This window comes from Gigantopelta aegis, chromosome 13, assembly GCF_016097555.1.
Source record: "Gigantopelta aegis isolate Gae_Host chromosome 13, Gae_host_genome, whole genome shotgun sequence".
Lineage (NCBI taxonomy): Eukaryota > Metazoa > Mollusca > Gastropoda > Neomphalida > Peltospiridae > Gigantopelta > Gigantopelta aegis.
This window is the reverse complement of record NC_054711.1, coordinates 36,902,514-36,919,547: the sequence shown is the minus strand read 5'-3', so window position 1 is coordinate 36,919,547 and position 17,034 is coordinate 36,902,514. Positions and strand designations below refer to the sequence as shown.

At 37.3% G+C, this 17,034-nt stretch overlaps 1 protein-coding gene across 3 annotated transcripts in view; it reads right to left on the bottom strand.

The window, feature by feature from the left end:
• LOC121387039 (calcium/calmodulin-dependent 3',5'-cyclic nucleotide phosphodiesterase 1A-like) overlaps positions 1–17,034 on the bottom strand; it is a 256,785-nt gene that overhangs the window by 54,647 nt on the left and 185,104 nt on the right. For all 3 annotated transcript variants that reach the window (XM_041518047.1, XM_041518048.1, XM_041518049.1), the window contains exons 5-9: positions 10,435–10,617; positions 9,514–9,580; positions 8,241–8,498; positions 5,354–5,454; positions 253–378 (exon numbers count right to left, since the gene is read on the bottom strand). In XM_041518047.1, the coding sequence (XP_041373981.1) occupies positions 253–378; positions 5,354–5,454; positions 8,241–8,498; positions 9,514–9,580; positions 10,435–10,617 (735 nt within the window). The remainder of the gene's footprint in view (positions 1–252; positions 379–5,353; positions 5,455–8,240; positions 8,499–9,513; positions 9,581–10,434; positions 10,618–17,034) is intronic.

Sequence of the window (17,034 nt, the reverse complement as noted above, 5' to 3'; positions counted from 1 at the left end):
ATATACCAGTCATGGTGCACTGGCTGTAATGAGAAATAGCCCAGTTGGCCCACTGATGGGGATCGATCCCACACCGACCGCGCATCCAGCGGACCTTAGCAACAATTTGTATTATTATGAGATGATCAGTCCAATCAGTATATACACACAATTGAAGTATTGACGAAACGGCAGATACCGAGTTATTAACAAAAGAACCCTAACCATACCTTTTTTTGAAGAGTATATATATATATATATATATATACTCACCGGTACTCTTCTTTACTGAGGTTGGATAGGATTCCATACTCTTCCTCCTTCATCAGTCTGAACGCGGAACTCAGGTGGTGGTTCTCCAGCACTGCACGGTCATTGTACAGAAGAGCTACATCAGACCTGTCACACACAATCACAAGATACACGGTCATTGTACAGAAGAGCTACATGAGACCTGTCACACAATCACAAGATACACGGTCATTGTACAGAAGAGCTATATCAGACCTGTCACACAATCACAAGATACACGGTCATTGTACAGAAGAGCTACATCAGACCTGTCACACAATCACAAGATACACGGTCATTGTACAGAAGAGCTACATCAGACCTGTTACACACAATCACAAGATACACGGTCATTGTACAGAAGAGCTACATCAGACCTGTCACACACAATCACAAGATACACGGTCATTGTACAGAAGAGCTACATCAGACCTGTCACACAATCACAAGATACACGGTCATTGTACAGAAGAGCTACATCAGACCTGTCACACACAATCACAAGATACACGGTCATTGTACAGAAGAGCTACATCAGACCTGTCACACAATCACAAGATACACGGTCATTGTACAGAAGAGCTACATCAGACCTGTCACACAATCACAAGATACACGGTCATTGTATAGAAGAGCGATATCAGATCTGCCACACACAATCACAAGATACACGGTCATTGTACAGAAGAGCGATATCAGACCTGTCACACAATCACAAGATACACGGTCATTGTACAGAAGAGCTACATCAGACCTGTCACACACAATCACAAGATACACGGTCATTGTACAGAAGAGCTACATCAGACCTGTCACACACAATCACAAGATACACGGTCATTGTACAGAAGAGCTACATCAGACCTGTCACACACAATCACAAGATACACGGTCATTGTACAGAAGAGCTACATCAGACCTGTCACACAATCACAAGATACACGGTCATTGTACAGAAGAGCTACATCAGACCTGTCACACAATCACAAGATACACGGTCATTGTATAGAAGAGCGATATCAGATCTGCCACACACAATCACAAGATACACGGTCATTGTACAGAAGAGCGATATCAGACCTGTCACACAATCACAAGATACACGGTCATTGTACAGAAGAGCTACATCAGACCTGTCACACACAATCACAAGATACACGGTCATTGTACAGAAGAGCTACATCAGACCTGTCACACACAATCACAAGATACACGGTCATTGTACAGAAGAGCTACATCAGACCTGTCACACAATCACAAGATACACGGTCATTGTACAGAAGAGCTACATCAGACCTGTCACACACAATCACAAGATACACAGTCATTGTACAGAAGAGCTACATCAGACCTGTCACACAATCACAAGATACACGGTCATTGTACAGAAGAGCTACATCAGACCTGTCACACACAATCACAAGATACACGGTCATTGTACAGAAGAGCTACATCAGACCTGTCACACACAATTACAAGATACACGGTCATTGTACAGAAGAGCTACATCAGACCTGTCACACAATTACAAGATACACGGTCATTGTATAGAAGAGATACATCAGACCTGTCACACACAATCACAAGATACACGGTCATTGTACAGAAGAGCTACATCAGACCTGTCACACAATCACAAGATACACGGTCATTGTATAGAAGAGCTACATCAGACCTGTCACACACAATCACAAGATACACGGTCATTGTACAGAAGAGCTACATGAGACCTGTCACACACAATCACAAGATACACGGTCATTGTACAGAAGAGCTACATCAGACCTGTCACACAATCATAAGATACACGGTCATTGTACAGAAGAGCTACATCAGACCTGTCACACACAATCACAAGATACACGGTCATTGTACAGAAGAGCTACATCAGACCTGTCACACACAATCACAAGATACACGGTCATTGTACTGAAGAGCTACATCAGACCTGTCACACACAATCACAAGATACACGGTCATTGTACAGAAGAGCTACATCAGACCTGTCACACAATCACAAGATACACGGTCATTGTACAGAAGAGCTACATCAGACCTGTCACACAATCACAAGATACACGGTCATTGTACAGAAGAGCTACATCAGACCTGTCACACACAATCACAAGATACACGGTCATTGTACAGAAGAGATACATCAGACCTGTCACACACAATCACAAGATACACGGTCATTGTACAGAAGAGATACATCAGACCTGTCACACACAATCACAAGATACACGGTCATTGTACAGAAGAGATACATCAGACCTGTCACACAATCACAAGATACACGGTCATTGTACAGAAGAGCTACATCAGACCTGTCACACAATCACAAGATACACGGTCATTGTACAGAAGAGCTACATCAGACCTGTCACACACAATCACAAGATACACGGTCATTGTACAGAAGAGCTACATCAGACCTGTCACACACAATCACAAGATACACGGTCATTGTACAGAAGAGCTACATCAGACCTGTCACACAATTACAAGATACACGGTCATTGTATAGAAGAGCTACATCAGACCTGTCACACACAATCACAAGATACACGGTCATTGTACAGAAGAGCTACATCAGACCTGTCACACACAATCACAAGATACACGGTCATTGTACAGAAGAGCTACATCAGACCTGTCACACACAATCACAAGATACACGGTCATTGTACAGAAGAGCTACATCAGACCTGTCACACACAATCACAAGATACACGGTCATTGTACAGAAGAGCTACATCAGACCTGTCACACACAATCACAAGATACACGGTCATTGTACAGAAGAGCTACATCAGACCTGTCACACACAATCACAAGATACACGGTCATTGTACAGAAGAGCTACATCAGACCTGTCACACACAATCACAAGATACACGGTCATTGTACAGAAGAGCTACATCAGACCTGTCACACAATCACAAGATACACGGTCATTGTACAGAAGAGCTACATCAGACCTGTCACACAATCACAAGATACACGGTCATTGTACAGAAGAGCTACATCAGACCTGTCACACACAATCACAAGATACACGGTCATTGTACAGAAGAGCTACATCAGACCTGTCACACACAATCACAAGATACACGGTCATTGTACAGAAGAGCTACATCAGACCTGTCACACAAATCACAAGATACACGGTCATTGTACAGAAGAGCTACATCAGACCTGTCACACAATGATACACACAGAAGAGCTACATCAGACCTGTCACACAATCACAAGATACACGGTCATTGTACAGAAGAGCTACATCAGACCTGTCACACACAATCACAAGATACACGGTCATTGTACAGAAGAGCTACATCAGACCTGTCACACACAATCACAAGATACACGGTCATTGTACAGAAGAGCTACATCAGATACATCAGACCTGTCACACACAATCACAAGATACACGGTCATTGTACAGAAGAGCTACATCAGACCTGTCACACACAATCACAAGATACACGGTCATTGTACAGAAGAGCTACATCAGACCTGTCACACACAATCACAAGATACACGGTCATTGTACACACAATCACAAGAAGAGCTACATCAGACCTGTCACACACAATCACAAGATACACGGTCATTGTACAGAAGAGCTACATCAGACCTGTCACACAATCACAAGATACACGGTCATTGTACAGAAGAGCTACATCAGACCTGTCACACACAATCACAAGATACACGGTCATTGTACAGAAGAGCTACATCAGACCTGTCACACACAATCACAAGATACACGGTCATTGTACAGAAGAGATACATCAGACCTGTCACACACAATCACAAGATACACGGTCATTGTACAGAAGAGATACATCAGACCTGTCACACAATCACAAGATACACGGTCATTGTACAGAAGAGCTACATCAGACCTGTCACACAATCACAAGATACACGGTCATTGTACAGAAGAGCTACATCAGACCTGTCACACAATCACAAGATACACGGTCATTGTACAGAAGAGCTACATCAGACCTGTCACACACAATCACAAGATACACAGTCATTGTACAGAAGAGATACATCAGACCTGTCACACACAATCACAAGATACACAGTCATTGTACAGAAGAGCTACATCAGACCTGTCACACACAATCACAAGATACACGGTCATTGTACAGAAGAGCTATATCAGACCTGTCACACACAATCACAAGATACACAGTCATTGTATAGAAGAGCGATATCAGACCTGTCACACAATCACAAGTTTGTTTTGTTTAACCATACCACTAGAGCACATGGATTTATTAGTCATTGGCTATTGTATGTCAAACATTCAGAAATTTTTACATGGTCTTAAAGAGGTAACACGCTACATTTTTTCCATTAGTACAGACAGGATAGCACATACCACGGTCTTTGATATACCAGTTGTGGGGCACTGGCTGGAACACAAAATAGCCCAATGGGTCTAACTGGTGCAGTGGTTCACCCGTCAGGCTTATACTTCAATATCAACCAGCCTCACTGGCATCATTGTTAACCCACTGGACTACAGGCTGGTAGGTACAGGGTTCGCAGCCTGGTACCGGCTCCATCCCAGAACTAGTTCGTAAGGGCTCAATGGGTAGGTGTAAGACCACACACCCTCTCCTCTCTCACTAACCACTAACCACAACTAACCCAATGTCATGGACAGACAGCCCAGATAGCTGAGGTGTGTTCCCAGGACAGCGTGCTTGAACCTTAATTGGATATAAGCACGAAAAAAGTTGAAATGAAAAAAAACCTCAGTACCGACTCCCAAACAGAGAAAGTTTTAATAGTTTAGTGGGAGATGCAAGTTATTACATCAGTTTCTCTCTCACTATAACCATTAACTCACTGTCCTCAAAACAGTCCAGGTACCTGAGGTGTGTGCCAAGGACAGCATGCTTGCACCCTGTTTAAAATAACAAACTTCTTTTTTACCAATGGTTATCCTCTGCCGTAGACACAGTGCACAGATAGCTGAGATGTGTTCACAAGACAACATGCTTTACTCATAATTAACTGGATGTAAGTATGATAAAAACTAAAAGAAAAAAAGACTTACCCTGTATTAATATGGAAGTTATTTGTGGTTCCTGTGTGTTCATAGTCGTGTATCAAAGCTGCCACAATGGTTGCAAACACCTCAAGGTCAGTCAACCAATGCTGAAAGCAACAAGGTAACCATACTGCAACATACAGTGAGCTAACTGAGTCATTTTATTAACGTGGTTTAAGTAACCATACTGTAACATACAGTGAGCTAACTGAGTCATTTTATTAATGTGGTTTAAGTAACCACACTGCAACATACAGTGAGCTAACTGAGTCATTTTATTAATGTGGTTTAAGTAACCACACTGCAACATACAGTGAGCTAACTGAGTCATTTTATTAAAGTGGTTTAAGTAACCACACTGCAACATACAGTGAGCTAACCGAGTCATTTTATTAACGTGGTTTAAGTAACCATACTGCAACATACAGGGAGCTAACTGAGTCATTTTATTAAAGTGGTTTAAGTAACCATACTGCAACATACAGCGAGCTAACTGAGTCATTTTATTAAAGTGGTTTAAGTAACCATACTGCAACATACAGCGAGCTAACTGAGTCATTTTATTAACGTGGTTTAAGTAACCATACTGCAACATACAGTGAGCTAACTGAGTCATTTTATTAAAGTGGTTTAAGTAACCATACTGCAACATACAGTGAGCTAACTGAGTCATTTTATTAAAGTGGTTTAAGTAACCATACTGCAACATACAGCGAGCTAACCGAGTCATTTTATTAATGTGCATCTATTCACATGTGGGGACGGGATGTAGTTCAGCAGTACAGTACTCGCTTGATGCGCAGTCAATCTAGGATCGATTCCCATCAGTGAGCCCATTGGGCTATTTCTTGTTCCAGCCAGTGCTCCACAACTGGTGTAACAAAGGCTGTGGTATGTACTATCCTATCTGTGGGATGATGCATATAAAAGATCCCTTGCTGCTAATCGAAAAGAGTACACCAGTTGTGGAGCACTGGCTGGAATGAGAAATAGCCCAATGGGACAATTGACGGGGCCGGGGTAGACAGAGTCTTATTTGTAATTTATTTTAGGATGGTCTGTTATTTGTTTTACATTCATCAGGGTATGAAAAAAACAAAAATCATACACAAACCGTTCACATATAAGTACCAACATAAAGTGATGTCATTTGACTTGACATTCCCTGACAACATTTCTTTTTACATTCATCGAGAAATTAACTAACTCGCATTGCTACGGCTCGACCAATGGGATGGTTTCAATTGTAATGAATATAATGGATATTTAATTATTTAGTTATTAGTGTTTCTATTTTTAGTCATTAAGTATCTAATCTGACATTGTTTGACTTTCAGTGGTCAGTGTTTATAGGGTTTGATGCTCCTCATTGATTCATTCAGTTATTCCATCCGTCCATCCGTAATAAGGTCAGATTAATCCACAGAATATAAGTTTGTGATCTCACTCAGTCTGGTTGTGAAGATCACACAACTGTTCTGCTGACTTTAAATCTGGACAGGGAATTCCTGGCCTAATTAAGTTCAGGCAGCAAACGTTTTGTCAACATTTGCAAATTATTTCATTGGTTCCCAACGTGGCCGTTTGGTTTAACGTGAAGCTCATAAACCAGTCTAGCAGACATTAGCGACAAGTGGTTGACGGAACTTAACCTTGGTCACTTAGATCAAAAGAGTTAACGTATTCCCCCACCCTACAATTTATAGCTCTATAGCCATTATTTAAATATGAGAATACTGATAACATGTCGATAGAATGACTATATGCAGCTTAACAAAGAACATTTTACACCAAATAAAATGTATATATTTGTTTGGTCCTGGAACAAGGAACTTTTCTGGGGGATCATTTTCATTTGCAACATTTGAAAATTCATTAGCAACTAATTAATATTTTAAAATAGTGAATCGCAGCACGATACTGAACAAGATATTCCTTGGAGTAGATTAACGGTATGTGCATCCTGCCTTTTTGTCAGCCTCTATGTTGGCCTCTATGTCGGCCTCAATGTAGGCCTTTATGAAGGCCTTTGCCAGCCTCTATTGTAGGCTTCTATGCAGGCTTCTATATAGGTCTTTGAAGGACTCTATGTAGGTCTCTATGAAGACTTCTATGTAGGTCTATATGTAGACCTCTATGTAGGTCTATATGTAGACCTCTATGTATAGGTCTCTATAAAGGTCTATATGGAGACCTCTATGTAGACATCTATGTAGGTCTCTATATAGACCTCTATATAGGTCTCTATGTAGGTCTATATGTAGACCTCTATGAAGGTCTCTATGTAGGTCTCTATGAATACTTCTATGTACATGTAGGTCTATATGTAGACCTGTATGTAGGTTTCTATGTAGGTCTATATGTAGAACTCTATGTAGGTCTATATGTAGACCTCTATGTAGACATCGATGTTGGGTCTCTATGTAGACCTCTATAAATGTAGGTCTCTATGTAGACCTCTATAGACGTAGGCCTCGATGTAAGTCTCTATGTAGACCTCTATGTAGGTCTCTATATAGACCTCTATGTAGACCTCTATAGATGTAGGTCTTTATGCAGACCTCTATGTAGGTCTTTATGTAGACCTCTATGTACAACAGGTTTCTATGCAGACCTCTATAGATGTAGGTCTCTATGTCTCTATGTAGGTTTGTATGTAGACCTCTATGTAGGTCCTTATGCAGACCTCTATGTAGGTCTCTATGTAGGTCTTTATGTAGACCTCTATGAAGGTCTCTATGTAGACCTCTATGTAGGTCTCTATGTAGACCTCTATGTATGTCTCTATGTAGACCTCTATGTAGGTCTCTATGTAGACCTCTATGTAGGTCTCTATGCAGATATCTATGTAGACCTCTATGTAGCTATCTATGTAGACCTGTGTTTGACTCACCGCCAGCTTGCTCTGTGACAGCACAAAGTGAACTGTTTGTGCAACATCAGCGCCGTGGCACAGATTGTGGTATGGGTTTTTATACTTGCTGTAGCCCGTCTCTATGGCGAACAGAAAACTCTCCAACACCGTGGAGTTGATTTTGAATTTTGTTACAATGCCATACTTTTGTAAGAGTTCGTAGCCCACAAATTTCAGTGCATGTCCATCAGATGCTTCGTTCACTGAAAACACATCGAAAGACCAGTCATCTAGATTCTGAAACAAGAAAACACCAAACAGATTAGGAATTATAACAACCAAATAGAATTGATAAGCTGTATATCACCATGTATTAGTTGACTTTTCAAGCCTCAAAATCCACCATGAGAACAGCTAGGGGTTGGCCAATACATAGAAGGAAATGGTTTATTTAACGACACACTAGACACATCTTATTTACAGTTATATGACGTCGGACATATGGTTAAGGACCACACAGATATTGAGAGAGGAAACCCACTGTCACCACTTCATGGGCTCCTCTTTTCAATTAGCAGCAATGGATCTTTTATGTGCACCATCCCATAGACAGGATAGCACATACCACGGCCTATGATATACCAGTTGTGGTGCACTGGCTGGAGCGAGAAATAGCCCAATGGGCCCTCCGACAGGGATCGATCCCAGACTGACAGCGCATCAAGTGAATGCTTTACCACTGGTCTACGTCCCATCCCCCTATCCACAAAGTCAGCTAATACATGGTTATATACAAGTACAGTATGAGGAAAATTATTCTCTCACCACTTGATTATTTCTTTTTGTAATTTTTACCGGCCTCGGTGGCGCATTGGTTAAGCCATTGGACTCCAGGCTGGTAGGTGCAGAGTTCGCAACCCGGTACTGGCTCCAACCCAGAGCGAGTTCTTAAGGGCTCAATGGGTAGATGTAATGCCATTACACCCTCTTCTCTCTCACTAACCAACTAACAACTAACACACTGTCCTGGACAGACAGCTGAGGTGTGTGCCCAGGGCAGCGTGCTTGAACCTTAATTGGATATAAGCACAAAAATAAGTTGAAATGAAGTGAAAATGTAATTTTTAAATAATAAGTGATGAAGATGAAAAGAGTTTATGGTGTTAGGGCAAAATTGATCTTCGTAATGACATAATTAAATTATGCAAATCTTTTATAAAACAAAATTTTAATAATGTAAATTGGAATGTGGTCCTATAACTGAGAACGATTTTGCTAAGTTCCCATTTGTGTAACACCTGTTGTGACTTACTTTTAACAACATCAAAACATGAGGAGGTACATGAATTCCTGTTGAACTCGATAATCTTCGGTAGATCCTGAAATGCAATCAGTAAAACAAGTTACTTCGAGTAAACATCAATGATCTATGATAAATATTGTCATAGAGAGATAAAACATTGAACATTTTAAAGTGACAGCTAGCCCCTAGTTTTTAAACACTCAAGTATATTTTTCATTATTAGAGTACAATAGAGTTATATACCTTATATTTTCTTTTATATCAACAAGTAAGAACCCTAAGTTTTACTGATATAAAACAAACTGTTAAACAAGAGTTATTTCCCTTATATTAACAAACTGCAATACAAATTTAGTTTTCTCTTGTATTTGCAAAATAGAAAAAGCCCATGTGAGAAACGCAATGAGATACAGAAGTTTGTTTGTTTATTTGTTTTGTTTAACAACACCACTAGAGCACATTGATTTATTAATCAATTGGATGTCAAACATAAGGTAATTTTGACACAATCATAGAGAGGAAACCTGCTACATCTTTCCATTAGCAGCAAAGGATCTTTTATATGCACCATCCCACAGACAGGATAGCACATACCATGGCCTTTGATATACCAGTCATGGTGTACTGGCTGGAATGAGAAATTGCCCAATGGGCCCACTGATGGGGATCGATTCTAGAGTGACTGCACATATCAGGCGTGCACTTTACCACTGGGTTATGTCATTATACATATGTACCATAATTCTACATTATCTCCCCTTATACATATGTACCGTAATTCTATATTATCTCCCTTTATACATATGTACCATAATTCTACATTATTTCCCCTTATACATATGTACCATATATCTCCCACATCACATCTACATACCATATTTTGCATTATTTCCCCTTACTGCACCTGTGCATTATCTCCCTTTACTTTACCTGTCTACCATAATTCCTGCTCGGATTGCATGAGCAACACTTCGGAACTTAGGCTTGTCTTCTCCCTTCCGTTTCATGTTGCTCATCGACCTTGTAAAGGTCAAGGCTAGCCAATCCCTGACCTCGCTGGGGACGGCATCTGGTTCGACTTCGCTCAACTCATCGTCTTCATCACAGAGCCGCCTGTAACAACAAACAAACAGTTGTTTCATATCTCGGCAAATTTTAAACAATTAAAGACAGTCTGTTATTTCTTTTACGTTCATCAGATTTTGAAAAAAAAAATCATCCACAAACTATGAATCGGCAGTCATTCACACATAATTTTGCGAATTAATTTTTTTTGTTCATACCCAGATGAACGTAAACGAAAACAATATATATATATATATATATATCTCTGTCTCTCTCTCTCTCTCCGTCTCTCTCTCTCTCTCTCTCTCTCTCTCTCTCTCTCTCTCTCTCTCTCTCTCTCTCTCTCTCTCTCTCTCTCTCTCTCTCTCTCTCTCTCTCTCTCTCTCTCTCTCTCTCTCTCTCTCTCTCTCTCTCTCTCTCTCTCTCTCTCTCTCTCTCTCTCATTAGAAATCATACAGATGTCATTCTCACAAAACTCTCTATTGCAATGTTGCTTCCTCATTAACTACTGAGATACCTTTGTTTCAGGTATTTCAAACAGATAATACTAGTGTTAAACAATCCAGCTTTAAATAGTGTGACAACTAAGAGGGCAGATTTCATGTTCGTATGAGAATCTATCCATGTTTTTAATACTGGCAAGAAATGATATATTTAATCAGTGGCTACAAAGCATCTTAACCCTATGGTAAATGTGACACTCGGCGAAGAGAAAGAAAGAACATTTACTGTCACTACAAACGCAACTCTTTAATGATCAGCAGCAAAGGATCATTCATATTACCAGTATGCACTTTCCTCAGATATGACAGAAAGTAGCATCACACCTCACACACCAGTCACAAAGAACTGGTTGAAATATGCCGGTGCTTTTTAGACCACTTACTGAAGAATATGCTTTTGTTAATATACCAACTTTTCTTTTCATCTTTCAAAAATCTACCGAAAGAAACATATCAGATACCACAAAATATAATACTGTACAAGTAAGTGATAATATCAAAGGAATTAACACCCAAAATAATACTGTACAAGTAAGTGATAATATCAAAGGAATTAACACCCAAAATAATACTATACAAGTAAGTGATAATATCAAAGGAATTAACACCCAAAACAAAAGCAAACAACAAATCTTTTAAAGTTAATTATAAGTGCCAATGACTTAATGCATAACACATCTTTGACATGTTTTTACCAACCAGTGAAAACATCTTCAAATCATTAAATAATCATTGAATTGTTTAGTGCACACAGCAATAAGCAAATAATCTTACTAGAAAAACAGGGTGGTTTTTTTTTAATGACACCACTAGAGCACACTCATTTATTAATCATCGGCTATTGGATGTCAAACATTTGTTAATTTTGAGTGCGAGTGCGAGTGCGAATAATTTTTACATGCTCATATACCACTAGAGTTTCGAGCACGTCCATCCTGGGGCCTGTCTCCTGATAGTCAGGGGCTTGTCCCGGGACAGAAAAATATTAAGCGGACAATTTTGAAATTTGGTAATTTTGACAAATACATGTAGTCTTAGAGTGGACAAGGGATCTTTTATATGTACCATCCCACAGACAGGATAGCACATACCACAGCCTTTTATATACTAGTCGTGGTGCACTGGCTGGGATGAAAAATAGCCCCGATCGACTGCACTTAAAGCGAGCGCTTTACCACTGGGCTATATTGCGCCCCTAGCGTAAGGGGTTTGTTTTCTACAGCAGATGTAAAACATTATGTCAAACAGTCCATCAACTATTTCATTTGTATTAATTTACAAAGACAACATTTTAAACATAACAATTACAATTTTAAATCATTTGTGCTGGCCAACATTAAGGTGACAAAAACACTAACACATGGGTTCCAACGCCACAAGAACAATACATACAGAGAAAACTATTATGAGAGAGATCAATGTGATAATTAAACAAATGGTGAAGTGAGACCACTTCTGTGAGTCTTGAGATCTCTTATAACAGTTTATAATACTGAAACATAATCAGAGTTTTTGTGACTGACAGAAAGAACATAAAAGTAAATTATTTTGAAAGAAATAATTTAATGCCTGTGGAATATTTATGTATGCAAGATTTTTAATATCAAAAATACACATTATACATTATGTAAAGAAAAACGTTAAGCCATCCATACCAATTAATTTAAAATAAAGAGAGTTACTTCCCTTTTTTCACCATTGACAGTATGTGTCTGCTCTGTTGTGCTCGGTTTATCACTGAGTACGGCAACAATACAAACACATTTAATAATCTTATTACTGTAAAAATAATTTTATAATTGATAATCCTTAAAAAAAATGTTTTCTATTATATCTAATACTTGATTGGTATTAAAGATTAAGTTTAAGAATACCTTTAAAATGCAAAATATGTATAAAAAAAAATATTTAAAAAATGTTAGGGACCAAACACAAAGTATTCATGCAAAAAATGTGCAATTTTGCACACCTCTTACCCATGTAAGCATATTGTTCACCCCCACAGCCAAGATACAATCGTTTTAATACACACATATTTACCCATTATAAACTTTGGATGATGAGAATATTTATGGTGAAAATCTGACAATAAAATGATGCCCCCAAAATCCCCACCACCCAACCCCCGTGTCAATTGTTTCCTTATGTTTCGTAAGGGGTTGCCATTCATATCACTCACATTTTGTCCTCTTATTATGTTTGGCGTCATTGTCAGTTTTCAGAATGTCGTCAGCAAACATCACCAGCATTTAAATACACCGAAAAACAACACAATCTGTTTTGTTTGCCTTCTGCTCATGCATGCCAAGTTTTGCATAACCCATTTCCCATTTACATCAGTTCTCAAAGGCCCACATGTTACCTGGAAAGGATGATTGTTCGTTCATTCCACTCACATGTAATTATGCCACCTCACATGTCGCTTTTCAGATCCTTTATTTCTGTCACAGCAAGACAAAGGTGACTAAAATTCCAGAGTTTATAGCATATTTTTGAGTCTGCAGACCTGTATGTCTACATCTGCCTTCATAACAGCACCCCGTCCCCATGGCAGCATATAAAAATATTCCTTAAAATAGGAAGACCACCTCCCCTCCCCCCCCCCCACCCCCACCCCTTCCCATGTATCATATTTTGTGTTTGGTCCATATATTACAATTATAACTAATCATAAATTAATGTATCAATTTATTCAATAAAAAATCATTATATTATTATAATTTAAAAAATGAAAACAAATGTATTAAAACTTTTTAATGAAGAATATAAAATTTCATATTTTTAACTTTAATTCATTGATTAGTTCTTATAAAACCTATTGAACACTTAATGTGTTTAACAAAATATATTTTTTTTAAAATAATGTGTTAATGTTAGGGGTGCAAATTTATTATTTCATAAAAATTAAAACACACATAAAAAAACAATGTGCTAAAGAACTGTGTTAATAGTATTAGTGATAAAATATGCAGCCAAACTAAAAAAAAAAGTTTCTTTAAAAACATTTTTTTTCCAAAAAACTTTTTTTTTAATCAAACAATTCAAATATACTTGTTTATCTCTTCTGCTGAAGCATAAACTAAAAGCATTAGTTTGCACTAAAATTATTCAGATATAATTTAATGATATAAAATTCATCCAAAACTAATAAATAGTGTACCAGTAAACCTAAACCAATAAATATTTTGGAAGAAAAATTAAAACATTTCTTTAAAATTAATATTCTGAAATTAGAGTTAAAAGCCCAATTGTAAACTATACAATGTATTTTGAAAATATAGGAAATTACAAGCTTTATTATGAAATTGAAAATAAAAAGGCTTGTTCTACAGTGGTAAAAATACAAACTAAAATAGATACTTGAATGAAAAATTGAAAGCCTGCACCAAAACTAATAAATATTATGGAATGGAAAAAAATAATCTTGAATGAAAAGATTAATAATTTGAAATGGAAAATAATTAAAGGTCTACCAGTAATCTTATAGTAATTAATATATATAGAGGTTATTACCAGAGTGTTTTTCGGTATCATCAATATCATATATTAGGAATAAAAATTGTATTATGCGAGCCCCTGGCGAGCATAATACATTATTTTTATTCCTAATATATGATATTGACGATACTGAAATACACGATGGTAATAATCTCTTTATCATATAATCTCAAGCTTAATACAATGTGTTTTTGTAAACTGTACACGCAACTTTAATTCCAGTCCATCATTACTAGATATTCAAATGACGTAAGAATATGTGGCATGGTGTATTTTTGAATGGAAATGATGTGAAACTTGAATGATGTCATTTTGGATGTCGTTACATCAAAATAAAGTTATGCCTAACGTTTTTTGTTTTCTGAACGCTGGACAGCTTTCAGTGTCAAATTGCCATTGAAATGTTTTTATTTGATGACTATGAATGCATACGTCAATCATGGAGTGTCACCCAAGTACGTTTGCTTAAATGTCAATAAACCTAGTGCCGAGACCTCGATTAATTTACATCTAATTTGCAAAGTTATTAAATTCTTAAAGTATGTGATCTGAAAAATATCACATACTTTGATTGCACTGAAAATGTAAGATATTATATGATAAATATATATATATGCTTAATTACTTTACACTACATGAACATGTAGCTAAGAAATGTTTTTGAATGAAAAAGTAAAAGCAATATTGATATGTATTAAATATTCTGGAATAGGAGGTTTTACTCTGTATTATTATTTTCAAATGAAAATTAGAAGCATTATCCTATATTAAAAAATATTTTGGAATAGAAAAGTAAAAGCGTTATTCAAATCTAACAAATAATCTCATTTAAAATCTTAATTATATCACATTACATAATAAATATGAAATAAAATATAATTTTGTTTCAGTTTTTATTAATATGCCTGTTTCAAATTTAATTATAAAGGTTAACTGTTATTCCCTATAGTTTCATCCGAATACGAAAAAAAGAAAATGGCGAACTTTTAAAATGAATTTTTCACCGATTTAATTTTAGGTCATAACCCTGATGAATTTAAAGGAAATAACTGACAATCCTTAATTAAATTATTCTATTTTAAGATTTTAGAAAGCAAAATTAGAAGCCTTATCCTACAATAATAAAACATTCTGGACTGGAAATATTAAAAAGTTTATTAAAATTAATAAACAGTTAGCAATCGGAAATTAAATTACTTCAACTTAATGTTTTGGATTGAAAAATATAAACCTTTATCTTAATGTAATAAATATTTTAGAAAAACTCGAAGTAATTTTGAAATGTGAAATCAAATGGCCTTAAAATAACATTTAAGATTGGAAAATTTAAAGCTTTATTCAAAACATAAATATTCTGAAACTGAACATTAAAGGGGGAGTAAAAGCTTGGATACATACATGTACACGTATAAACATTATAATTTAAGTTTTAAAATCTATTACATATTGAATTTACTTTAGTGTTAAAATCAGTAATACAGGACCTCCTCTCTATAGTCTTGTTTGTAGACAAGAAATATGAGATGCCAGTTGTTGAATTTTTAAATATTCTTTTTATTTCAGCTACCTTTAATCCCAGAACTGCCCCTGTTAGTGAATAGTCATGCCCTTCAAAACTGATCTACAGCAGACTGGGTAACAAAAATAAAGGTTATGGGTCATGCTTACCCAGATTAACACACCAAAACAAACAACAAAAGAAAACAATGCTAAAATGCCTATCATAGTACCTCTCAACAGACAAATAATTCATCATATATTTTGTTCTTGAAGTACGGAATGACAAGATGTTAGGGATCCTTGAGTTGTTGTATGAACAAGCTAGTAAAACTACGTGTCCCGTTTATGCAAAGCATTCACCGAAAACTGACACTATATGAAAGTAGAAGTTTTTTTTAGTTTAACAACACTACTAGAACACATTGATGATTTTTTTAATCATCGGCTATTGGATGTCAAACACTTGGTAATTTAGACATTCAAAATGTATAGTGTTAGAGAGGAAACCTGCTAGATTTTTCCATAGGACGTCAGGTCAGGTCAAAGTGTTTAACGTGCACTTTCAGAGCAAGCTGTTGTAGCGCACGCCTGTCCTGGGCACAGGTGCTGACCGTGGCCAGCTCCTCCGTCCAGGACAGGAAAGAGGTGGGGTAGGCTGGAGGGGGAACCGCCTGCACTGGCAGGTGCAAGGGAGCACCATCAGTTCGACCGGGGCCAGTAACAGGCGGAGAGTTACATAAGAAGCAAGTGATCTTTTATATGCACCATTCCACAGACAGCATAGCATGCATATACTATGATCTTTGATATACCAGCTGTGGTGCACTGGCTGCATGGACAGACAAACAGACTACTAACACTATGAATTAACTGATGCACTTGTATGTAAACAGCCTGGAAATGGAAAGGAAATAGTTTATTTAACAACACAACACATTTTATTCACGGTTATATGGCGTCGGAC